Source organism: Haliaeetus leucocephalus, unplaced genomic scaffold (genome assembly GCF_000737465.1).
Source record: "Haliaeetus leucocephalus isolate CR32 unplaced genomic scaffold, Haliaeetus_leucocephalus-4.0 Scaffold251, whole genome shotgun sequence".
NCBI classification, from domain to species: Eukaryota; Metazoa; Chordata; class Aves; order Accipitriformes; family Accipitridae; genus Haliaeetus; species Haliaeetus leucocephalus.
The window spans coordinates 6318525-6343939 of record NW_010972687.1 but is presented as its reverse complement, the minus strand read 5'-3'; the positions used below and the strand labels follow the sequence as shown (position 1 = coordinate 6343939).

General features: G+C 41.7%; 1 protein-coding gene across 1 annotated transcript in view; it reads right to left on the bottom strand.

Moving 5' to 3' along the window:
• NTRK2 (neurotrophic tyrosine kinase, receptor, type 2) overlaps positions 1-25415 on the bottom strand; it is a 185086-nt gene that overhangs the window by 69656 nt on the left and 90015 nt on the right. Inside the window, exon 11 of the mRNA XM_010568646.1 lies at positions 14129-14317. Within this exon, the coding sequence (XP_010566948.1) occupies positions 14129-14317 (189 nt within the window). The remainder of the gene's footprint in view (positions 1-14128; positions 14318-25415) is intronic.

The following is a 25415-nucleotide window of genomic DNA, read 5'->3' as shown; positions in this document are numbered from 1 at the left end:
TCTGTATTTCTGAGGGAGATACCTAAAAAAGTCCTCTGTAAGAGGAGAGAAATTCAGGGAACTATTCTGACACAACTTTGCTGCAGCCTGCTGCCGTATTTCTTTATCATAGGGCAGAGACTAGTCTCTCAGCCATTAAAATGTCTCCCAGCACAGCCTTTGGTTGCAGTCATGGAATAATCAAAGTTTCAGGAAGACAGCTCTTGAGATGGTTTAGCTAACGAATAGTGTGGATTTTAACATGTATGCTTGTATGCAGCATACTTCTAGAGGAAGGTCACAGAAAGCGTAACAAAATATTTCTTAAAAGCTTTTACGGTCATTTGGATGGGATGACTGGTCTAATGAGACCAAGAACTCACTGTGGGTGGGCACAGCCTTTTATATATGATGAAAAATAAATACCACACGCTCAGGCAGAGTCCATCGCAAGACTAGACCAAAACAAATAAAATTCAAAGACTTCTCTGTACGCTTTCTCTCCATTATTAAGAAAAACACCCGATGCTTTTCCCATAGAAAGTGCTCTACGTATTTCTGTGTACATATTGTGTCAATAAACACAAGCTGCAGAGTTGAGATGGCAAAGCTGTCTTCCACAGGAGCAATGAACACCTGTGTGCTTTGTTCTATCCTGAAACCATCCTATCTTGCAGTCAAGGAAATTTACCAGTCCAAGATAAATCTCTTAGCAGTCTGTTTAATGTAGCCATTTACCACAGTCCTGTTTCAGATGTTGAGGCCAAACTGAAAACACAGAGATCAACAGGCTGGAAAGACTCATGTTGATCAAAATGGGAAGTAAATTCTGGATTTAGCCTCTAGAGGAAAACTATTGCTGCAAAGAAAAGTTGAAACTTCTGCCTCCTTCCTCATTTCTGAAAGATATAGTTTATTTTGCACTGAGTTTATTCCTCAGTATGCAGGCTTCTCTAAAATGCTGCCATTAAAAGGGACAAAAAACTTACAGCCTTAAAGTGCAATACAACATTGTGATAAACGTGTGAAACCAATTCCAGCAAGGAAACGTGCTGCATCAGAATGCATAATGCAAAAGACTTCAATGAGTTCGGATTAGCTTGCAGAAGGATTCACTGCATCTGCAAGGAAAGCAAAAGGCTTGTGCCTTCCTTTCCAGAGGCAAAAGGCAAGACGAAAAGGAAATATGTTCTCCAAGAAGGACTGTGTGAATTTGAGGCTTGAGTCTGTGCTCCTACACCACATCTTCAGGATGAGAACTGTGATTTACTGTGTCTGAAACCACACCTCACTGAAAACAAGCACCTGATGTCTCCTCTCAGGTTTAGGCACAAGACTGAAAGGACTCGTCCTGCAAGGCTGAGTTGAGCGCAGAGCTTTTGGGCTTCACGTCTGATGCCTGCTGGGGCTGGCTGTGGCAGCTGAAGGGGTCCAGCCCATGAATCCAACCTCCCCAGTGGTGGCCAGAGAATTAAAGCAACTTGAAGTCAAAGGCAGCCACAGGCTGCAGGAGCTGAAGGATGGCAAACTTGTCTCTGCCCTTCCCCTGCTGCAGAGGGATGGGCAGCAGTCCCTTCTCCAGGCACACTGTGAATGCAGTGGGGGTTCAGAGCCCTCTGACCACTACCAAAGGCTGACCCTGGTCATTACATTAGGTGCAGGACACTAACGCAACTCTGATGATGCTAACACTGTTTCACATCATTGCCTGCCAGGACAGATGAGCATCAGCTCTCTGCTGCAATGGCTGGGGCTGCCAGCGAGCCATGAGCCTCTCGGGCCTTTTAGCTGCTTCCTCTCCCTCTTTTCCTCTGTTCTCCTGGTTGTGTGGGTTTCAGCCATAGGAGGATATAAATTTGTTGCTGTTAATGTTAGGGAAGCTGCTACGTGCCATACAGGGAATATCTGCTGGTTTATTAGACAGGGTCAGTACTTAAAACTTTATGTCACAGAGCATAAGCTAATCTCTACATATTGGAAGACCTGGAAGAAATGTACTCCTTAAGGTTTATTAGATACTTATTTGATGAAGGGTTTTCCCCTGTACTCGGCACTGGTGAGGCCGCACCTCGAGTACTGTGTTCAGTTTTGGGCCCCTCACTGCAGGAAAGACATTGAGGTGCCGGGGCGTGTCCAGAGAAGGGCAACCAAGTTGGTGAGGGGCCTGGAGCACAAGTCTTATGAGGAGCGGGTGAGGGAGCTGTGGCTGTTTAGCCTGGAGAAAAGGAGGCTGAGGGGAGACCTTACCGCTCTCTACAACTACCTGAAAGGGGGCTGTAGCAAAGTGGGTGTTGGTCTTTTCTCCCAAGTACCAAGTGATATGACAAGAGGAAATGGCCTCAAGTTGCGCCAGGGGAGGTTTAGATTGTATATTAGGAAAAACATCTTCACTGAAAGGGTTATCAGGCATTGGAACAGGCTGCCCAGGGAAGTGGTGGTGTCACCATCCCTGGAGGTATTAAAAAAATACGTAGACAAGGCACTTCAGGACTTAGTTTAGTGGGCATGGTGGTGTTGGGTTATGGTTGGACCTGATGATCTTAAAGGTCTTTTCCAAACTAAACAATTCTATGATTCTATAACAGGTACAGTACGAGCTATTTTTAGGTATCAGAAAAGTTACTGCTGAGATCCACTGTAGCAATTTGTCCATTCCTGAACTGAGCAGATACAGTATGCAAAATGAGGTGAGAATTTATCATCAACATAGACAGGAATGGCATTGCTGGACACTAACACAAATCATTTTAGTCTCACCTGCTGATACAGCACCTTTGTGCACTCCCCATTGCAGAAGTGAACTTCACAGACTGAAGCATTACAAGCACATGAGAATATGGACAGTCTTGGAAAGAGCAACTCTGTGTAACAGAGTACTTCCACTTCTAAATCGGAGGATAAAGAATAAGCCCATAAACTTTTGCCTTGTACTTCACCACCCAAGCAGGAGCTTTTCAAGCTTTCCCACACAGTGCTGGTCAATGCATTTCTGTCTGGAGGCAATCCCATTGCTATTCCAGTCTCAACAGCCTCTTAAGTGGAGACTGCAAATACTGCAAAACAGTTACTTTTCTTCTGATGAGAATAAAACAGGGACAAGACAAATCATGTCCTCCCGCACAAGACATCAGAGCAAATCAGTCATGTATTGTTCTTTCTTTGCCAAAGGCTGAGACTGAGGTTCTTTTGTTTCTTCGCCATTTGTTTCTCTCTTTTTCTGTTTCTCTCTACTTTGTGTGGGACATATTCCCCTTGATGGGTATTGTTTTCAGCTATTTCTTTTTTGTTTGTTAAGGCAGCCACAGGCCTTCCAAGCTGTGGGCACCAAAAAAATCAGAGCACATCCTTGAAAGACAGCCTAAGAAACCAAATCTAAACAAATCCTAAGCAACACTCAGAAATGAAAGGAGCCGTGTGGGAATGGCTTCACTTCAGAAAGTCTCTAGCTGAAACTGTAGCTCAAAGAAGTATTCATAAAGGCAGTTGAAAATTCTGTCAAATCTGTATTCCCCTCAAACTGATACAAACTGGAGATTGTTTGAAGTTAGATTTGGCTTCTCACTATCCAATCTTGGGAATAAATAACCATGTGATAGAGACAACCACCCCATTTTCCATTCTTTCTTTCTTTCCAGTGCTGTGGGAAACAAACCAAGGTGGGAGGAGGGAAGGGGGGAAGGAAGTGCCACTGTGAAGACAGCTTCGCTTCCCATCTCCTTAACTCTGACTCCAACCCTCCAGTACAACTCAGTGCCACTCAAGGGATCCTCTTGGAGACAGAAAGCCTTTTCCTGCACCCTGTGACCTGTACAATTACTGACTTTCAACGGAGTTTCCAGCAACCAGTTCTCAAAGGCATTTAGGTAGCTAAAGGCGAAGCAATCATTTACTGGAATTGTCCAAAGTACTAAGCTGACTAACACTCTGATTTCTGTTGACCAGACTTTACACTTCCAAGCTGTTCAGGAGCTTTTCAGAAAACTGGTTAGTTGGTGATTTAGCATCTGAATGCCTTTGAGATGCTCTTTTCATGTGCCTACCTCACATCTGAGAATGGAATTTAGATTCCTGAAATGCAGAAATTAAAAAAAAAAAAATCCCCAGAGAGATTATTAGTTATACAGAGATCCACTGCAATTTACAGAAACAGGTGGTAATTGGTATGTATACACCACATATTTTTTCTAAATGCAAACAATACCCCCATGCATATGTTTTCCATTTAAATGTTTAATTGCCCCCCAAAACTATTGGGCAAGTCACTAGCCAGAGGTACTGCACAACTTTTCATCAACAGAACTTTAACGATTTCAGACCTTGTTGCAGGGTCTTGACTTAGGTTATTTGACACTTCTTTCCCCTGCAGGGGTTTTTACTTCAATCACAGCGATTCCCCAGCAATCTGCAAATAATAGTCTTCAATTATTATGGGCATTGATAGGCTAGAGATAAGACCTTGCAAGTGTTCACCTCACACCAGATCTGTATGCCTCATGACTTAATCCATACACTGGCCTTTGAAGAGCAATAACCCGTCCTCTGGAATGTCCTGCTCAACAACAGGCTGAGAAATTCACACCAACCCTCAAGGCCCAGAACTACTGAGCTCAAGGGCTGCCTGTCTCTCCATGTGCCCCTCAGTCATAGTCTCCCTAAGCAGAGGTCCCTTTGGCATCCTTGGCTGAGAGAGCAGCTGGTATCGAAAGGTGCTCTCGTTTCTGTCCAGCAAACCAAAAGAAAACTAGCTTAAGGGAAAGTGTGAAAGGGAGGGCTCTAAAAGATGATCATAAAGATACATTTCAGCGGCTGGGTTTTTACTTCTGTTAATTAATGATGGAAGTGTGTTCCTGGAATTGTCTACCCCTGTAATCATATTTTTTTAATGAGTCAAAAATGCTGAGCTCAGGTATTTTATTATATAGAATATATGTCTGAACTAAAATGGGTATATTAATTACACAACTTCCAGTGAGAAAAAAACAGCCTTATCATTTTTCCCCAACTGCTGTTGTGGAAAATGATAAGCCTGTTGAGAGGGAGGTTTAATTAATAAGTTAATGCTGAAGAAAATTATTTGAAGAATATTACAGAATATTTCAGAATACTACCAACTGTGTTACTTCTACCTCTGAGAACGTTTTAAATGGCTGTTAGGTTCACTTGCTGCTGGCCTACCCTCCGCCCATAATACACATGTAGCTAAGCCTGAGACAGTGAGGAGCTCCCCAGCAAAATCCTGTCAAAACTAAACCAAATGTACTTGGACCTTATGAACCCCAGTGGCATTTTTGCTGGTTTCTCAAGGTTTCTCAGGACAGAATGATAATTAAGCTGCACAGACCACAGAGTAAAAAAGTCTGGAAGATCAGACACCCCAGAGCAGCTAATAAGCACTCCTGCTTGCAGGGCCAGACAGGGCAGGGGCAGCAGCACGAGCTTTCTGCATCCCAGCCCTGCGGATCCACCACTAGTGCAATGCAGTGGGGAAAGCACCTCTCTCACAGAATCTGATAGCCAGAGTACAAATGTTGTACAAAAGGGAGGAACAGAGCAGGTGAACTCCTGCTGGGTGCATGGGCTGACATGCAAGCCAATACACCCCATTCATACACATAGGAGGGGTATGCATATATTCCCAGTGGGCCATGGACCCTTCTGCAGTTCTGATGGCTCTAGGCATAACGTAACCCATCGCTATCTGGAGCCTCCCTGCACTAGGCAGATCTGCAAACCTGTAAAGCCAACCACACAATCTCCTCCAGGACACAAGCTGCTAAACCACCCTCAAAAGTCACTGTCTCAAAGCACTGACAGCCTTAATTCCTCAGAGACAGCTGCCAGGGGGAGGTGTGAAGATGTTATACACAGCTGAAAAGCAGCACGGCTCACACTGCAACTGCGATAAATACTACCCTGTCTTAACCAATTCTTATTGTGGACTACTATATTCCTCACCATTTTCTCCCAGAATTCATCTTTGGGTGAGCTTGTGCTCAGGGCTAACTGCGTTTTACACACTCACGTTCCTTAATAATGATGCACTTACTTGGTGATGAAGTCAGAAGTAGGGTTTATGAAATAATTTTGCCTACAAGTTATTTGATTTACTTCTGATTTTCTCATATTTGAGTATTTATTAGACTTAAAATTTCTCCTTTTATTCTTATTTATACTACCTTGCTTCCCTGGGATCTGTATTTCTCATTTAGCCAAAACTCACTAACACAAAGGAATAAATCCAAGGCCCAATCCTGCTCCCATGCTTAGGATCGTGATAGGGAGGTTTTCACAATGGATTACTTTTTTCCCATTCAGCTTAAATATAACTACTACCCATTTAACCTCCATCACGTTATTTTCCCATTACGCTTTTAAATACACATGCATATATAAAATCAACATCCATAGAACTTAGTATGGAGCACAGAGTCTGAAAGGCATAATTTTATCATTACAATATAAATGGTGCTATTTGTCATTTAGGCATTACTGATTTAGCTACATATTTTGGTGCCAAAATAGTGTATGTATTTCTGCTACAGATGTACTGTCAAAGGACAAACGGAATGTACTGATGCCACTGAGATTACACCTACTAAAAAAGCACCATGTTGGGCTTTTTGATCTTGACTAATACCGTAATTGCAGAGAATACTTGCGCCTATATTTAATTTCATTTCAACTTTCATAAAGTCCTTAAGTGGGCTCTTCACATGAAGCCCGTGGTTGGGCTTAATGTTGACAGTGCATTTCAGTGCTCTGCTGAAGAAAAATAGTGTGCTATCTTAAGTTTACCTGACATATTTACACAAGAAGGTGCACACTCTACCTGAATTTTGACACGGGACACTTTCCTGAGAGTGCATATTTCACACTGTCTCGCCTCGTACTCTGTCTCTGTAATTGAAATGCATACTTTGGATCTTCATTGCTCAGATCTCCTTAAAACATCCACTGTTTAGCCAGAAGTATGTTTCATGTGCTATATTTCCAGGTGATGAAACATTCATGCTATTCATAAATTAAAGGTCAGGGTCCAAGCTGTTCTTTCTTGCAGTTGCATTTCCAGCATTTGGACCCTCAGAGCAAGTAGTTTACTGAATAATTCAGGTCACGGAACAACAGTCTGTGTGATGAAATGCAAATATTTTGCTGAAAGCATGATTTCTTGCCTATTTTATTAGATGTAAATGAACTTCATGGACAGATCAAGACGGAAACACAAGTAACTTCTGGGGGCAAAAGTGATTCTATAGGTTCACCTCCACACTAAATGTGGAAATATTCCTTCCTTTCCAAATCAGAATTTTTAAGAAGGTAGAAACCCATGCTTTTCAAGTTGAAGGCTTCTGCCATTGGGACAATTTCTTCCATCTGGTTGGAAAACAAAAAAAACCCGCAGGTCTGCTGAGTCTCAGAATGAGCAGCAGGACTTAAAAAATCTAATTTCCCATGAATTTATTTATTCCCTGTTACATTTTATTTGTTGGGCAAAGGAAATATGTGACCACATCATTGGCAAAAATATCTGATACTCAGTACACTATGGTCTGGGAGACAAATCTCTTGCCCAATTAACAGAAGTCAAATGCAACAAATGAAGTACACCACTCATGTATATGGCTGACATTTCTGATGTATGTATGACTTTATGAACAATTGCAAAGACACACATTTTAAATGATGACTGCAGTCAGGGATTAAAACATGCAATCAAACTACAGAAGTATTTAGTCAAGATGATAAAATACACCTTCATATATCTTTATATCTTTATTCAGCCAATACGTCTCTTACACATTTACCTAGCCAATAAAATATCTCCAGAGCAAGGCACACAATGGGATCAGGACAACCAGTAAATATAATATGTATATCGCTCCTTGTAATCTCAACCTCAATCATACTTGGCCTTCAGCATCTAAAGCTTTTTGGTTTTCAGCATCTGAAGATCCTGAAGCGAGTGCCCTATTAAGCCTCCCAGCCTCTGAATCCCAACTACCAATGAATGTCAAGAGTGGCAAGTTCAGCTTGGACAGCGAGCTTTTTCCTCCCAGTCTGGATTTCACTAAGACTGATCAGTTTTGCTCCTCTGCATTCTGGCTGTTGAGGTCATGGTGTCTTTTATAGGAAAATGAGCTGCTTATAAATTTTCAGCTCTGCAGACTTTGGGAGTTGATGGAAAATCCCCAGGCTTCCAGCTTAGCTCGCTAAGAAACCACTACAGCAGCCGTTCCTTTGTGGTCACTCAGATCCTGCTCTGGGTCACAGGCCTGATAGATCCCTGCAGCGCAGAGGCTCTCTTGGTGAATTTTCCTTTTTGCCAGCAGTTTTTGTATCACCGGAATCTCACGTTCCTGCTCTGCAGTGACAGCCCGTGTACCCAGCAAGGAAACACATGCCTGGGGCCAGGCTCTGCTGTGGGAATCCTGGGACAAGGATGCCTGAGAAATACAAACCAAGTGACTACATACCCTCCTTCTGTTCAATCTACCTGGAAATACAGACAACTATTTCTTTTTTATATCAAATAGCCCATTGCTAGTGATCCAAGGGTTGGGGAGAAGGTTGTCAGCCTACTCCAACACTAAGAGCAACCAGCCCGCTTTCTGGGGTGTGAGTGGTCAGAGCCACAGAAACAACTGGGTATTGAACTAAAGGTAGCTGCACCCTTCCACAAATGGCCTGGGAGAGGAAATGCCAGTCAGCAGGTCCTGGTATCTGCCTGCTCCCCTCTGCTCTCTGCGGCAGTCCGTGCCAGGGCCATCTCCCCAGGCTAGCAGAGCAGGGCCAGCTCTGCACCCTCACATGCTGCCGTCATGCTCAAATGCTCCTAAATCATGAAACTGAGTTTAAAAAGAACCACAATGTAATAAACAAAGAAAAACAAATCCAGATCTTTTTTTTCTGTTTCCTTAGCCTTCTGGGGTCTAGTGCACATTCTCAAGCTTTTCTTCACTTTTTTTTTTTCATTCTAAAATGAAATCTGACATCATCACCAGACTCCAAGACCTATGGTTTTAAAGACAGAAGTCCAGTACTGTGGGAGTCATGATAAAATTATAAGAATAACACTCTTATTTCTTCTCTCCCTTAAAATTCATTCAAGAAGGTGGTGGACTGAAGCAGAGGATTTCTGCAACTTTCCTGCCTAACAGGGGCAACCAAAGTCCCGCTATGTATATGTTAAAAAGAAATCTATAGTGAAAGAAGAAGGAAAGTCAGTAAAAGACTGAGATCACCTTTAACTAAATGGTGTAACAATCCCTGATACATAAATTAAAATCCCTAAACATAAATTGAAAAGTTCAGTGTTCAAAATGGGATAGAAGAGGGACGGTCTCAAAACTTCTGCCTTTAAAATTAGCATCACACATGCAATTAGTGATTTTACTGTGGAACTGGAGCTATAGACTGTAAATTCATTTTTTCAGGTCAGCCAAATAAATCAAGATTAATTTACAAAAATTATTTATGCCAACTTGTAATCAGCTGCAGACCTTCCCTAATAGAGGCCAACTGGAAGTACAATAATTATTATCTAAACTGCACATTCACACTCCTATGCTTGAGGGAACACAATCCCAAACTGCAGAAATATAGATGAAATATTAAGAATATCCCATTAATATACCCAAATTTCCCATATGAAAGCCACAATCCACACCACATCATCTGAAACGCAATGGCTGTATGTATGGCCAGCCACTAAAAACGTCTTGCCACTAAACCACCCACTAAGTAATCAACAAGCCTGCCCAGTATGGTATTTTCCATAGTTGATAATATCTTTAGGGGTAAAATCGAGTGACTTCCAAGTACAGATTAGCTGGGAAGTACAGACTGATGTCAATGCAGCTGCTACATATCCACCCTAGGGGGCTTGAAACCTGGAGCTTGCAAACCTCCCCATGAAAGGGCAAAGCTCCAGCCTCAGCCTTCCCTTCAGTTGCACTCAAACAACCACAGAGACTTCATGGGGCAGAGGTGGGGGTTACTGGGGTGAGATTCAGAGAACAATTTGATTCCTGAAATCCCCAAACCACCTGCAAGCAGTTTCTTACCCAAGTTCTGCCCTCAGAGTCTCAGCCTGGGCACTTCCACTGACGTTTTACGCTTGCCCTCTCCTCAGGTTTTGGTTTTCACATTACTGCCAACACAGCAATATTATTTACTGACTGCATTTCCACCATTAATCACAGAAATGTCATAGCAATGGGCTGATACATTCCAAGAACTGGGCTCCAAGCTAAATGATGAATGAAGAAAAGACCACAGCCGTTCATAGAGGAAAATGGCTTTGTTTCTTCTGTCCTGTTTCAACAGGTCTGGTAGGCTCAGTTGGCCACTTTAGCAACTATGATTTCTGTACAGAGATGTAGAAGACTAATTTTTGAAATATCATGGTATTAATGAAACTACCAAATAGCTCAGGGGCTGTGACAGCTCATAAGATTAGTGAAGCTAACCACCTAGCATTAGTCAGCACTTATGCCCATGCGATATTACATCGCCCAGTTGATTTCAGGAGACAAAAATCTTTGCAAGCTTTGCCATCCATGCAAGGTTTCTGCACCTGGTGATGTTACTTCACTACAAAGTTATGGCCCAGTTTTCAACAGCAATGACTGAACACTGTTCGTAATTCCCAGGCAAGAGGTTTACAGGTTCATGCTAATACAGCACAACCTGGTTTATAATGACTTAAGTGCAAAGAGCATTTCACGAAGTCCAGGCTGTGGACTCTGTCTCACACATCTGAAAGCAGAGTTGTCACCGATTGCCAAGTACTGCCAAAGAGGAAACACCTTTTGATTTTACACAAAAAGGAATGAAGAAGTCTGGTACGTGTCTGAAACATGTCTGTGCACGACAGACTGTAAACTTTCAAGCTGGAAATATTCAAGGTATTGGAGTGGCAGATGAGCCCACCAGCGAGCAGCAACCAAGGGTACATGGCAAGGAAAGGAAAAGCCAGGAGTGCTGGGACACGGTGTCAGACAGACAAGTGCTGAAGAAGCATCAGTGGGTTTGCTGGTGAGGAAAATGGGTAGTTAACATGATAGGCAGCTGGAGTGGGAAATAGCAGCCAATTCCAGTTGGAAGATGAAGAGTAATTTCCTACCATTATGTCAATTAAAGGTACAGATGAGTGTTTGTCCTCAAACCTGGGACAGAAATGCAGTCCTGAGTGATGACTGGAACCTGACCCTCTAGTTGATGGGTCTTCAGTCCTCCTCAGTTTGCTTTTCCCACCTTAAAAGCTGTCTTTCAAGAGGAGGAAAGTGCTATAACGTTTAGCGTGAGACTGACCTTTAGAAGCTAGTGCTCTTCAGGATTTAGTTATTCAGTAGCAAAAGTACCAATTTACTGACACAGTGATGGAATTTCAAACTAAATTGATCACAAACAATTTTTAAAATTTTCTTTTAAACACATATACGTCTAATACTTTGCAATGCAGCTTGATACACTATACTCAGAAATGGTTATCTGTAGACAAGTCAAAAATATGGCTTAAGTAGATAACAAAAAAGAAATTCCACTTGCTAGTCACAGCAGACGTACTCCTTCAACTTCTGTGAAAACTGCAATACCATCTGCATACAGTTTCACCTAGCTCGAAGTCTCACCTCCTTCCACAGACAAACATAAGCTAAATACAGAAGAATCTTTTCCAGCATGACTATCAGTGATTGCTGTGTTTAATGCTAGCAGACAATGGAACTTAGACCAGATAGGAAATAAACATAAATGTTAATTATCTTGCTGGAGATGAGAAACCAGATGACATCTGGAGCTGGCATTATTGTAAACAGGAAAAAAGTATGAGAGCTACTTAGCTTAGAGGTTTATAAATACCAGATATACACATCAGGAGGAAGTTGGCAGGCTAAGAAAGGACAAGTGCAGCTCTGTAATAATAAGCGAATGAGAGAGATGGAAAGAAAGTGTATGTGAAATTATTTCTTAGAAGACCATTTTTGTCCGAGACAATTTTAATTATGTTTTTATTGGACAGATGTTCAGTGTGGTAGGAGAAATCTGCCTTGGTATATACACTGCCACAGTTTACCTGATTCTCTTTGTTAAAGCAATAAAACCACAAAGACTGGGACCACCATGGCAATGTGGCAGAATGCAGAGCATCAGCCCTATAAACTTCCTCAGCACACCGTATCAAAGTCTTGAGCCACATCCTGCAAGCATTTATGCCCAAACTGAACTTCATGTACTGTGATTAATTTCCCTGACACCATGTGGGTTTCATTGCAGCACACAAAACCAAACACAGACTTATGTATTTTTAGGATCAGGACCTACTTAGCACTAGTCAGCTGTGATTTAATGTGTCCGTACTTAACGTGCAACTTACTAAATGTGAGAGAATTCTGTGTTTTGGTACAGTTTGGGTTTTTCCCCAGAACAGCACGTTCCAACATTAATGCTGAAAGTTAAATACTCTGTACTCACTGATGTTTATTTAAACAATTATAATGTTGTCTAATGCAGCTGGGAACAGAGGTACAATAGCCTCATATTTAAAAGCATTGCCTTATGTATAACATTAGAAAGCTCTAGTGGGCTTGTTGCCTGTTTCTGATTCCCTAGCAGCTTCTGTTCTTCATAGGAATTAATGTTCTAATCAGAATGCATCTATGTAACATCTTCCTTGAGCTGATCAAGTACCAGCAATTCAGTGATTACCTTATGCATCCCACTGCATACACTAGGCCAGATTATTTAAATATCCTCTGGTAGAAGAGATAATGGGGTATTTCTAATCACAAAATAGTGCCACACAATAAAGCTATAGTAAGAGCGAACATCAGGGATGTACAATAAAAAGCAGAAAAAGACCTTCTGTTGTGTTGCAGGAACATCCTTCTGTGGCTTGTGCTTAGATGTAGATAACCATTAATATTCACAAGATATGTAGGTAGTCCAGCATCAGTCTTTGCAACCTTAGAAGTCGTGCATACACATACGCATGCACGCCCTCATGCACAGGTCCAGAAAGATTCCTATTATGGCATTTAAGCTTTGCAAAGTTGGAGGCAAAGGTTTCTGACCTTGGCAGTAAGCCCCTAGACTACAGTTTGTGCTATGAAGCAGTATCATTCAGGATAGAATGTAGCATCCCTTAGTTGCAAGCCCAGTGCTCAGCAGCTATACTGGGAATCTAGAGTGACTTCCCAGAGAAACAGTTCAGACTTCCAGTGACACTTCAGAAATGTATGTACATTCACACACACAAAAAAAATTAGTGAAAAAGAGGCAGGAACAACCTTCTCTGAAACACTTAAAGACCTTAATGTACTGATGAAAAATAGTAAGCCATGCAGTTACTTACTATGAATCACAATATCCTTTAGGTAACTTTTCAGTTATCTGCCGCAATGCTAATCACTGGTTCATAAATCAACATTTCACATGTCCAATTCTAAAACTGTTATTAGGTTTGAAGACTAGCATCTGAAGTTAGGGATACTCTTTTTTAACTATTCATAGTTAATTATGTTTAATGCTTCATATTTTTTCACATTTCACCTGCTTCTAACTGAACAAGAAAGAATTTGTATGTGACATTTATTGTCTACCATGCAACCTTCTGCTGTACTTTTAAATATTCAACATCTTTTCTGGCTGTAGTGGTTGAATTATTCAACGGAATTACAATAATTGCAGTTTTAACCCTTATCATTCTTATAACTTTACAAATACTCAGATTTCAAAGTTAGGTTATGTTCATTGCTAATACGATCAAATTAAAAGCAGCACGTATGTAACAATACTGACTTCTGCTTCTGACTCAGGATTTGTTTTCTCCCAAGAACACATTCAGTGCACAGGACTGGCCAAAGACCACTGAAATCAATGGAAAGGCTACCGGTGACTTTGATGGAATACGGATCAGGCTTTGTGTGTAACACTGCTGACTTCACTGACTCATCATAAGGGCTGAATTTGGCTTTGACAGATGTAAAGCGGTTCATCTCATGTACCTTTAACAAATTGCATACATTTTAACCCCACCCTTCCACTCCCAAGAATTTAGAGCATTTTGTTCTGCTAGCTCTGTTAAGGAGCCCAAGCACTTGCACAAGTAAAATGAATGACTGAAACACATACAGTTGTTTGTACTTACAGGTGTCTGGCTTGAGCTGATTGTTGGTAATTCCAAAATACTGGGGATTTTCAATGACAGGAATCTTCGTCATCCCAATGATGACCGCATCAGGACCCCCCTCAGAAGAAGATGGAGTGTTACTGCCATTTGAGATGTGGTGGAGGGGACTGGCTGAATCATCATCATTGCTGATAACTGAAGAAGGACCTAGAGTTAGAAACAAAGATTTTCCTGTAACTAAGCACATGATTCCCTTCCCTCAGACGATTCTTTTTTTTTTTTTTTTTTTTTGGACTAGTTTGTCTTCCATCCCCATAGTCAACAGGTCTCTTTGTGTGCCTTGTTGATCTTACCTCAGGAATTCTGTATGTCTGGAGAACAGTGGGGTTTTCCCATTAGGAGTTGAAACATGAAGCAAATTTTTGTACTGGTATATCACCTAGACTAAATACGTCAGAGTCCAGCATAGTCTGTCACTGGGCAAGATCTCCAAATTTGTTGAACTCCTTCTGCCTTTCTCAGAAATAAGCTATGAAATACACGCATTAAATTTTTTACCTTATGCCCTACTTGGATCACACAGCAATAATTGCCACAAATCCAGGGAATGCCTGCCCTCCCTTTGAGATGGCATTATAACAAGACAAAAGACACAGAGGAGATGGGCTCATCCTGAAGTAGGAAGCTGGTAATTTCTGAAAGACAACACATTATTGGTTGAGAGCCAAAATCCAGGGGACAATCTGAACAGTCACAGAAGGTGCAGAGCAGATGCTGAGAAGACTAGTGGGCAAGACACATCCCACTCCAGTGCAAAATCTGGGGTCACTGCAGAGAGGCTCATCCAGCCCAGGAGAATATCCCACTGGTTCCACCATCCATACCTGAATCTAGTCACCTTCCAGAAAGAGGTTTATTTTGATCAGTAATTCAGTGACAGTTTTTGTTTTGTTTTCGCTCTGTGGTTTATATTTTTAGTGAAAGTGCCAAGGAGATAAAACCTTGTAAATGAGTAAAAAAGTCCTGCTTAGCACAGTGTCCCACTTCTGTGAGCTGCAGGGGCCTTTGATCTAACACCAAGACCAGCGCTGGTGACATTTGAACTCTTGTCATCTAACTCTGCCACTTAAATTCCACATTACATCTTCCAGTTTACATCCAGCATTCAAAGAAAACCAGAATCACCATTTAGCAGAGACAACATTTTGCCTAATGTCCCCACTGAAGAGCCAGCAGAGATCACACATGTCACAATTCACTTCATTCTCCATCCATGCTAACTAGGGGTTTTGGGTGGCATTCACAACTTCTAATTGTAACAATCAAAAGACAATGCTAGAAACAGATGGAAAAATTCACCCTCTGGAAATGCCTAACCTGCAATGGCATCATCAGACAGGTGGGGTGAATGTCCCCCCAGAGAAGGGAGCAGCATAGAGGACCTTGAGAATGACAAAAAGCTGTGTTTACTCCAAGTCACTAGTCACCCCATTGCAGAATGTTGGAGCCCCAGACTGAGTTTTAGGTTGGACAGAAGGAACAGTGCATAGGCACGACAGAGCTAAGTAACCTGCCACATAGATGACATCTGCGTCTGCAGGAGAGATGGGGAATGCAGAGAGAGAGAATGGGGACGAGCAGCAGGTCTTGTACACACATCATTGAGGACGTGAGAGAAGATGGGCAGGATCCACAATAACACACACACAATTAAGGAGCAAGATTAGAACTATGACAGTGCTAGACACAGCAGCTAAGAAAGGGCAGCTTTAAATAAAAGAAACTCTTACTCTTCTGTGGCTCACTGTATCATTAACAAAACCACTTTATCAACACATGGCATGGCTCACGGGAATAAAACTTAAATAACTTGGCATGTGGCTATTCAGCCCTACCTTTAGGGACTCAAGTATACTCCCACCCTGTCCTGCCTTCTGTTCTCGCCCATTGGTTTAATGGCGCATGAGGGAAATGTTCTCATAGTTTGAAAAAGTACTTCCCCCCCTAGCCTGAAACATTAGGGGTAATTTTTCAAATACCTTGTACTTCACTGGAAAGTCACTGTTGACAAATGTAAGTGAAGCCTAGATCTCTGCAATTTATGAAGTGAAATACTAATACCAAGGCTGGTTTTGTCATTACTGATCACCCAGATCCTCCAAAGATTGATCCTACTAGGAAAGCTGCCAGGATTAAGAGATTTTGGTGAAGATTTCTCTAATGAAGTGCAGAGCCTAACAAACTGTGGGAAAGGGTTCCTCAGATGGCATACAAGGTACTTGTGTGAAGTTGCAACACATTTCTCAGGTGCATGAGAGTTGTGTGCAGTGGCATTAAGAGTGCAAACCCATTTAAAACTGCATTCAATTTCTTCTAGACGTCATCCTTACATCTCTAAATCTTCTGAATGTCAAGCTAATGGCTCCAAAAAGCAGGCTGACAAATACACATTTTCCCGAGAAAATAAAGTTCTTTTATACTAATATAGGTTTAGTATAAGGGTCAAATCCCTTCTCTTACAACAAATGGGCAAATTCTCTTGGCTCTGTAATTTAATAGAAGCATGCCTCTAAGTCCTTTTCAGCTCTGCTGTTCTCTGCTGCACAGGAGGAGGCTCTTTGTCATTGTTTGCTTCCACCACACATGCGGTGATGGCAAGGAAAAGTGACCATTACACATTTCTAGACGTTAAAGTGGGATAATGAACAGAAACTCATTCTGTTCATCAAATCATTTCTGCACTACTCCAGGACGCAATTTTGTACAGTGAACTATTTTTTCAATCAGTATAAACCGCAAAGTGCTGCAGGTGAAAAATAAACAATTGTTCTGTAAATCTATTTACTCAATTAGGCTAACTGGTAGAAACTAGTCTTCCGTGTGATACGAAGCAGGCTCCAAGTATATTCAGCTCTCTGACATCTGTGAGTGGAAAACCTGGAAAGCGAGGTGATTTCCGAAGCAATTCCTGGCAGTATGAAACAGTTTAAGAAAAATTCAACTATGGGAACTTTGTGCTGTGTCACTTAGTGATCCCTCTCACTTATTAGCAAGTAATCAGCTCATGCAATCACCTTGGGAATTAATTGTTTGGGTTCAAATTTTTGTGTATCAGAGGCAGTGGAGGTCACATCCTTTCAAGCTTCCCCTTTGCTGGGACGTTTTCTTCAATGTGAGCAAACTGGTGCATAAACTGTTTCCACACTGGCTTACTTGCCAGACTGTCCACTTGCCATAAAGCTACATTTCATTTTTTGAATGCACTATGCCACATTACAGTTACAGGCCAGCATTGCACCTGACTATGACTGATATTCTAGTAATGCAAAACCATTTTCTGGGATGCAAGATGAGGACATCACCTGTGCTGACAAGAAGCTAGAGCTGTCCTTTTCTGAATATGCACCGAGCTCAAATTGAAGGGTAATTTCTTAAAGTGCCTTAAAGTGTGCTTTCATCCAGATGAAACAGGGTCACTGAATTACTTGTCAAAGGCACAATGAGTATGATAATTACCCTCAGCCACCTATTGCTGCTTCTGGTTTTTATAAAATCTGCTGTTGATTTCAAACCTGAAATCTGAAAATTTTAGACAAAACATCATTGGTGGGAGTGAAAATCATGGGTTGTCAATAGCCATTAGCTATTGCCAATAGCTGACTCACAGTCAAGTTGAGCTTTTAAAAAAACTCCAGAGGCCTTCTCCACCTTCAAATGTACTGCTCAACATCTTCACTTCATTTCATTTTTAGACCATATTTCTTATCTTAAGAAGATAAAAGCCGGAGCCAGATGAGAAATGGTAGCCTGCCCTGGAGAAGAAACATGAGAGCTATACACTGCAGGGCTGAATTTCTCCTCTCTCTGACGCTGAGCTAAAAACCTGTTCATTCTGCATCACCAAGGCCCAAGAAAAAATCCCTTCTGTGTACAAAACCCACCAGCTCTCTGAAAAAGTGGTGACATACAAGAAAACCAATTAGATTTGAAACTGACAAGCTATAATAAAGCCAAAATACCTCCCACACCTAGGTTGTGAATGATCTTCGGCACATGGTACAGGACAGAAAGAAACAGCAAACTTCTCTTACTGCACATCTCACAGAAAACTGGAGACAATCAAACACTGCTGGGGTGCGGTCACGGTTTACCCTCACCAGTGCCAGAACCCCTCCCTGAAATATAACCCACTCCTGTGTTACCTCTTGAACAGCGTACCTCTGCACTGTCCTAGACCTTGGTGGCACCAGCAAATGTTAAGTTTCCTTAGGTTTAGAAATAAAATTTAATAAAACTAACTATTTTCAAAGTGTGCTGCTATTTCTGGCCAGGAGACGGAGTTTCATGATTATAAAATACAGCCTTTCCTGCTGCTTCTATCTCCATCAGAGTTAATGCAGTTTTAACATGCATGCTACCAAGACCTATCTACACTGCTATTTGTTGGGGCTATGTTTTTCTTTGTATTAGTTCAGACTTCTGCTAATACTTAGGTAGTTAGCTGTGGCACAACATCTGACTACCAGCTGCCACTGGAATAATCCACATGACCTTCCTGTGCATCAAAGTACAGAAAGAGTCCCAAAGTGAATAACAGTGTGACTCAGCTAAGCAGGCTAAGGCAGAAAATAAAAAGAGGCGGCTCTGAATCAGAAAGAACATAGAGGTTTTGTTTGCACCTGGCATGACCTTGCAAGCACATACATTCAGACTTTAGATGGTCACAAATGAGCACTGTGTCCATCTACTCCTCCTCCACCTACTGTGTCAAAGAAATAAGCAATCTACTCTGCATGTTTGCTCTCCAAGTTCTAACAAGATCTCTTGGAGGCTACAATATCCTGCACCCTCCTCGCAACACACTTCTGTGTGTCACACATCTCCAAGTATCCCTGAAGTCACTACTAATGGCTCAGGTACACAGGGAAACAATAGGATTAATAATTACTAAAAAAACAGCCAATTTTAGCTTTGTGGTTGGAGCTGTGTAGTTACAAGGATGCATCTGCTTAGTCAAGTGTTACAAGGCAGCTCAGGTAAAGAGGATTGTTTATAGAGATGATTTTGTGCTGTGATGCCTTAATAACTGTGGCTCCTTCCATGAAAAATTACGTTGACTGCTAGGAAGATTTCTCAAGTGACCTTGTGCTAGCATTGGCTCTTCTTATTTCCCCTGGGAACAGGGACCAGTCTGTGCCGGGATATGGTAACAGCACACCATCAAGTCAAGAGTAGGACAGTGAGTGCAACACACATCAGTCAGCATTACCTCTGCTGAATTTCCAGGCCATACTGAATCTCCTCTTTTTTTCCTTTTGGGAGGGGTATATTTTTTCACTAGCTAAATACCTTGTTCTGAAAAAACAATTACCCAAGATTTCTTTTCCCATGAGACTCCCATATTTGCTGTGGATTCCAAGTTCTTCTTTTCTGCATAAATAAAAGGTAAGTTCTATGCTTCAGCAAGAGCAGATATTCAATTTTTCCTGTTATCAAGCTAGGATCCAACTTTCTTACCAGAAGAGACATCTTTTTAGCTTAACTCTTGAATTACTACCTTGTCTTTCACCCCCTCTGGAAAACAACTCATCAATCATGGCTTGGCACACTTTTTTCTGACTAAGGTGCTATAAGCTTTACTTTGAATACTCCTTTGCATTCCTAAGTTTAACAACTGTATACAACTGTGATATCAAATCATGTTTATGCAGTTCTGTTAATCTGGATAAGAGACCCCAGCATAATAAGAAGTAATGCAATTATAGAAACATTATTTTATATTACTGGTCTCTTAAAAATGCTGCATGCTGAATACAAGGAATTGAATTAAAAGGCATAAATAGAACACAAGGAAAAACATCTAAAGCTGCTTGAATAAGCTTCCTGAAGAGAAACCAGTTTAGCCTCACTTTGCTTGGTGCAGCCGTTCAAAGTAAAGTCAGATTCTTCTGCAAAACTAGAGTGGGCTTATTAAAATGATGGTCTTTGCTTTGCAGCTGCTGATGCTTTTAACGAGGGGAAAGTTCAAGGCAAGGTGCTCCTATGCTTTCTCAGCAGTTCAGCTGTGCAGAGCAATAGCATTTCTTGCTTCTCCCCACCTTCCAACTGACCCTTCTTGTCTCATATCCCCATCCCTGCCAGCTCCCCAGAAAACAGCCATTAGTCTTAGTGAAGTCATCTCAGTAGTCATTGTCACAGTCAGTTGCAAAACGAGTATTATGGGCTTACTCCTTCTTTGTTTGTGGTGGAGAAAACACAAGAATAGGATCACCCCAAGCAACATTATACCTAACTCCACCTTGTTGAAGGACACTGCTCTTCACAGCTCAAACAGTGCATGTCCTTCCAGCCCGGTGCAGCACACTGAGCCAAAAACCACACTGTAAACATTAAGTCTGTGAGTCAGAAAACTGAGACTTGCCAGGCTTGGGTGTTTAGAGGATAAATAATTTCACATCTTCTGACAGGTATCATTAATCTGTTTAATTGATTTGCACCCACTAGTGCTTGTTTAAGCTTGTACTCTGTTGCTTCTTGATATATGAGATGAGAAAAACTTTCTGACACTGCCCAAAAAGTTCGGTTCCCATCTACGAGCATGCTCCCAGGAAGTCAGGGGAACCAGAACAGAGAGCTGGAGAACTTCCCCACACCCAACAGATAAATGCCTCTGTTCCCTATCAGCATGCACTTCTAACAATCTCTGAATAACTGAAGGAAGGGGACTCCTTGGAGGTCTCTTGCAGGAGTAAGTGGCTGAAAATAAAGGTTTAAACTCAAGAAGCAGCCCTTACGAGTCTGTTCACTTACAACCATTGCAAAACAAAGTGGAGACATTTGTTTGAAAATCATGATGAAACCACCCCACTTTGATGTAATGTTTCATTTGGGTGATCAAGAATCCAAGGTGGTTTGTTGTTTTGTTGGGGTTTTTTTATGTGAAAGACCAATGTTTTGTCTTTCCTCATTTGTTGCAGTTTCACAAAAAGACTAAAGTGAATTGTTATCACTGTATCACTTTCATACAGAGGAAATACGCTACAGTGCCGGAGTATTTTCTTTCCTATGTAGTATAATTTAAGTAATGCATACCTTTGAGTTTAATGGAATAACAGGTATGTTTTTCAGCTTTACAGTACCAAATTTTCAGTGTTGCTAGGTGTCAAAAGGTCGGTCACAGTGACCTAAATGCTTTTCCCCTAAAATGCATGTTTCTCTTGCTGGAAAACTTATTTCAAATGCCTAACTGCTCTAGAGAGCAAAAAACATGCAATATGGGTAATTGCCACTGAAATGACTACACACAAATTTTAGCCTCTCAAGTATTTCATCAGGCCTTATTTTGTGGCTTTGAATCTAAAAGCCACTGCTGCATATTTGTTTGCTTCAGTTTTATTCTGGAGCATGATTGTGAAGGAATCCCAGTCAGTTCCTTTCAGCCGCCTTTCTTCTCACAGCCTCATCTATACTCCCCTGTATGCATGCTTTCACACATCCTGTTACACACAAGCCTAGAGCATTCCAGAGGTCATAGTTTCCGCAAGGGAGGATTCCAAACAGGGAGGACTCCCTAGGATAACCTAGGGGATCCCTTCATAATGCAGGTCATTCCCTGAAAGCCATGCAACCTACAGGACGCAGGAACAAAGACACAGGTGTCTGTGTCCGAGACAGACTGGCAAGGCAGTTCACCAAAGAAACCTCCTTTGCAGCACTGCAAAACCCTGTAGGAAAAAGGATGAGGTCTCTAATACATACTGGATTTGCTAGTAGTGTCTGTGCAGGACGAAAGGTGCGTGACCCCCCCCTCTGCCCTGGCCTCGCTCTAGGGCTGGCTCTCCCCAGGGATACCATCAGCAAAGCCTCAGCCTGCGGCACAAAGGTTGCTGATTTCTTTCTCCTTTCAGCTGGAATGGGAGGCATTGGTATAACATATCTCACAACCGCAATCTGGTACACATCTTCAAACTCTTTAAGTACCATAACCAATAAATCCTCACAGTTTGTCCTCAGTGAGGTACGTGCTACTATTATTCCCAATTTGGAGGCAACAGGAGGAGCTCTGTGAGGCTCACTGACTTGCCCAGGACTGCAGGTGGGATGGATCTTTGTCAAAGTGTTGTGGTTTAACCCCAGCCAGCAACTAAGTACCACGCAGCTGCTCACTCACTGCCCCCCCAACCCACTGGGTTGGGGGAGAAAATCAGGAAAAGCAGCAAAACCCGTGGGTTGAGATAAGAACGGTTTAATAGAACAGAAAAGAAGAAACTAATAATGATAATGATAACACTAATAAAATTACGACAGCAATAATGAAAGGACTGGAATGTCCAAATGATGCGCAGTGCAATTGCCCACCACCCGCCAACCGACACCCAGTCAGTCCCCGAGTGGCAATTCCCCGCCCCCACTCCCCCCAGTTCCTATACTGGATGTGACCTCCCATGGTATGGAATACCCCGTTGGCCAGTTTGGGTCAGGTGCCCTGGCTGTGTCCTGTGCCAACTTCTTGTGCCCCTCCAGCTTTCTCGCTGGCTGGGGATGAGAAGCTGAAACATCCTTGACTGTAGTCTAAACACTTACTTAGCCACAACTGAAAACATCAGTGTTATCAACATTCTTCGGGTATTGAACTCAAAACACAGCACTGTACCAGCTACTAGGAAGACAATTAACTCTATCTCAGCTGAAACCAGGACACAAAGTCACGACCAGGACCCAAGAGGGACTGCCAGCCCTGGCTGTTGCACCGCGGAGCCCTTTGGGACTTAGAGTCTTCCTTCAGCTGTAGGATAAATGGTGGCTATACAGCTGCCCAGTGCTTCGTGGATATCCTTGCAGTATCTGCAGCTCAGATGATGTGCCCTATCACAAAGAATGAGGAATTTATGGCCTCTCATTATTGGAAGTCAAATGAAACACAGACCTGAGACAAAAATCTAGCAGGGATACAGTGTATTAATCAATATGAGTATGTGAGCCAGAGAAGTAAGGATACAAGGCAGCAGAAAATGTGAAAGAAGGAAAGAAAAAATGATTTATCTTTTTTAATATAGATCACCAAGACCATTCATTATAGCCACCTGCAGGTTTGGATATCTCAGAAACATGGGTAAAATTACAATCCTTCAAAAGTACTACAGTGAAAAATCACTGCAATAAGAAAAAAGATCAGCTGGAATGCGCTTGTTGGCATCAAGCAAAAAAGAGTAATTCACCCAAAATTGAATCCTTGTTGCCTTTCATTTCATTTAAAAACTATTTAATTAACAATTGCTTCCCTCCACACTTCTCATAAATAATCTAAGTGTTAGCATTCCCATTCCTAGGGCTGGGAATGAGGTCCTCTGTTGTCTAGAAGATAAATGTAATGTGTACAGAAGCAACACAAGTTTCCCCATGCTGCTTTGGCAGTCAGTCTTTAACTAAGAGAATGGCAAAGCTATTTGCAGTAGTCAACTTGAATAATTTTCCAAATTCTGATTAGTTAGACATGGTTAGATGATATGCAGATATGCTAGGTTACGGAGAAATGCTCCCTGATATAAAACTTGTATTTGTTGCTTGTGCGGTTTGGTTTTTTTTTTTAAAAAAGCATTACTAATGAAACTATTTCCCTTCTTTAAATCCTCCCTGATTATTTCTTGGGAGTACAGAGATACTATCTACAAGCCTCTCCCATCCAAGCAAATCAGCTGAAAACATGATATGGAAAAATCTAGAAATACTCAGAGACCTGAAAAAAACCTGAAGAATTGGAATTTCTTTTATCCTAAACAGAGGTCTGAGGACGTACACAAGGATAGCCTTCCAATGGAAGGGAACAATCTTTATTTCATGCTTATGCTGGAGAGGAATGAAAAGTTGCATGACAAAAGTGTATCAAGAAAGACTGAGCTACAATGTTAGGAAAACATCCTCAGGCACTGGAATTGTTCATAGAAGACCCAGAAATCTCCACTTCTGGAGCTCTTGAAGCCACACCAGTAAAATATATGTTGGAAAAGATACAGGTATAATTGATACAGGTTTAGGACAGGGAAGAATACCCCAGGTCCCCTTTTAGCCCTAATCTTCCATAATGACAAAAAGGTAGACCTTGAGTGGTCTTATGGAAAACACTTCGGGTTCTTCAAATGTTGATTTATGTCTGTTCAGAACTGAATGAGGCCTGTAGCTCAACCAATACATAGCATGTATCAATAAAGTACATACTTTTCAATGCATTAGCAGGTTACTTTTCCAGACTGCAGAATCAAGATAGGTTTAGTCAGGTGAGAAGCACACCAGTGATGTATGAATCCACAGTCTACAGTGAATTATTCTACTGGAACACACATTATTTAATTGCATTCTTTACATACAATTTATTTCAGTGGTGTTTTCCCCCTTAATTGTTTCTGAACAGTTTTCATTACTGGAAGTGTTAAATACATGACACTATAACACAAAATCTTGTATAATTTTTCACTTTCTAGTAAGTGGAAGATTCTTACAGGCCCCTAAAATTGCACAAATTATGAAGTCACTGTCCTACATTGAAATACACCTCTCAATTTGTTCTCAGCAAGCATTCCAGCATAATAGCTTCCAATTCATTTTTCATTTACAGCCGCACTAGCTAACCTTAAACGTGACAATCTGCAAAGAAGCAAAACTAAATGATTAAACACAGTCAGCCCAAACATCATGCTCAAATTGTAAACAACATCTGCAGAAATCTGGTTTTGCTGTTTACTCAGCTCTCACCGAGATGATCTTGCAGCCCAGCTAAAGCTTTCTTGGACTTGCACTGACTTGGGCTGGCTACCCTTCATCTCCAAACATTCCCCATCCTTGAAAACAGGTTTTAAAAAGAAAATTCAAAGACCCACCTACACCTGAAGAGGAGGGCATGGGAACACGGTGAACGGACACTCCATCATCTATTTCTTGTCAAGTAGTTCACTCTCTCCTTGGGTGAACAGAACAGGCTTTGGGTCCTGATGGCCCCAATTTTGCATGTGCTTGAGAGACAGTATCTGGCCTTTGGAAGAGGGCTGCTCTAAGGGCAGGAGGCTTCAGCACAGAAGACAGACTTTCCAAAACTGGCCCTCAGTGAACACAAAGCAAGAGATAGCTTACTTTCCTTCCTGAGCATCAATGCTTGACATTTTATTCCAATTTATATATTACTTAGCAACTGTGAAACTGATTCCTTTTGTGTCTCTGCCACAGCAGCCATTTCAGTGGCTTTCTCTACAGCCCCTGTCCCTAGAGCACTCAGCAACTATACACATCCCTGGCCTTCAAAGAGGGATCACAG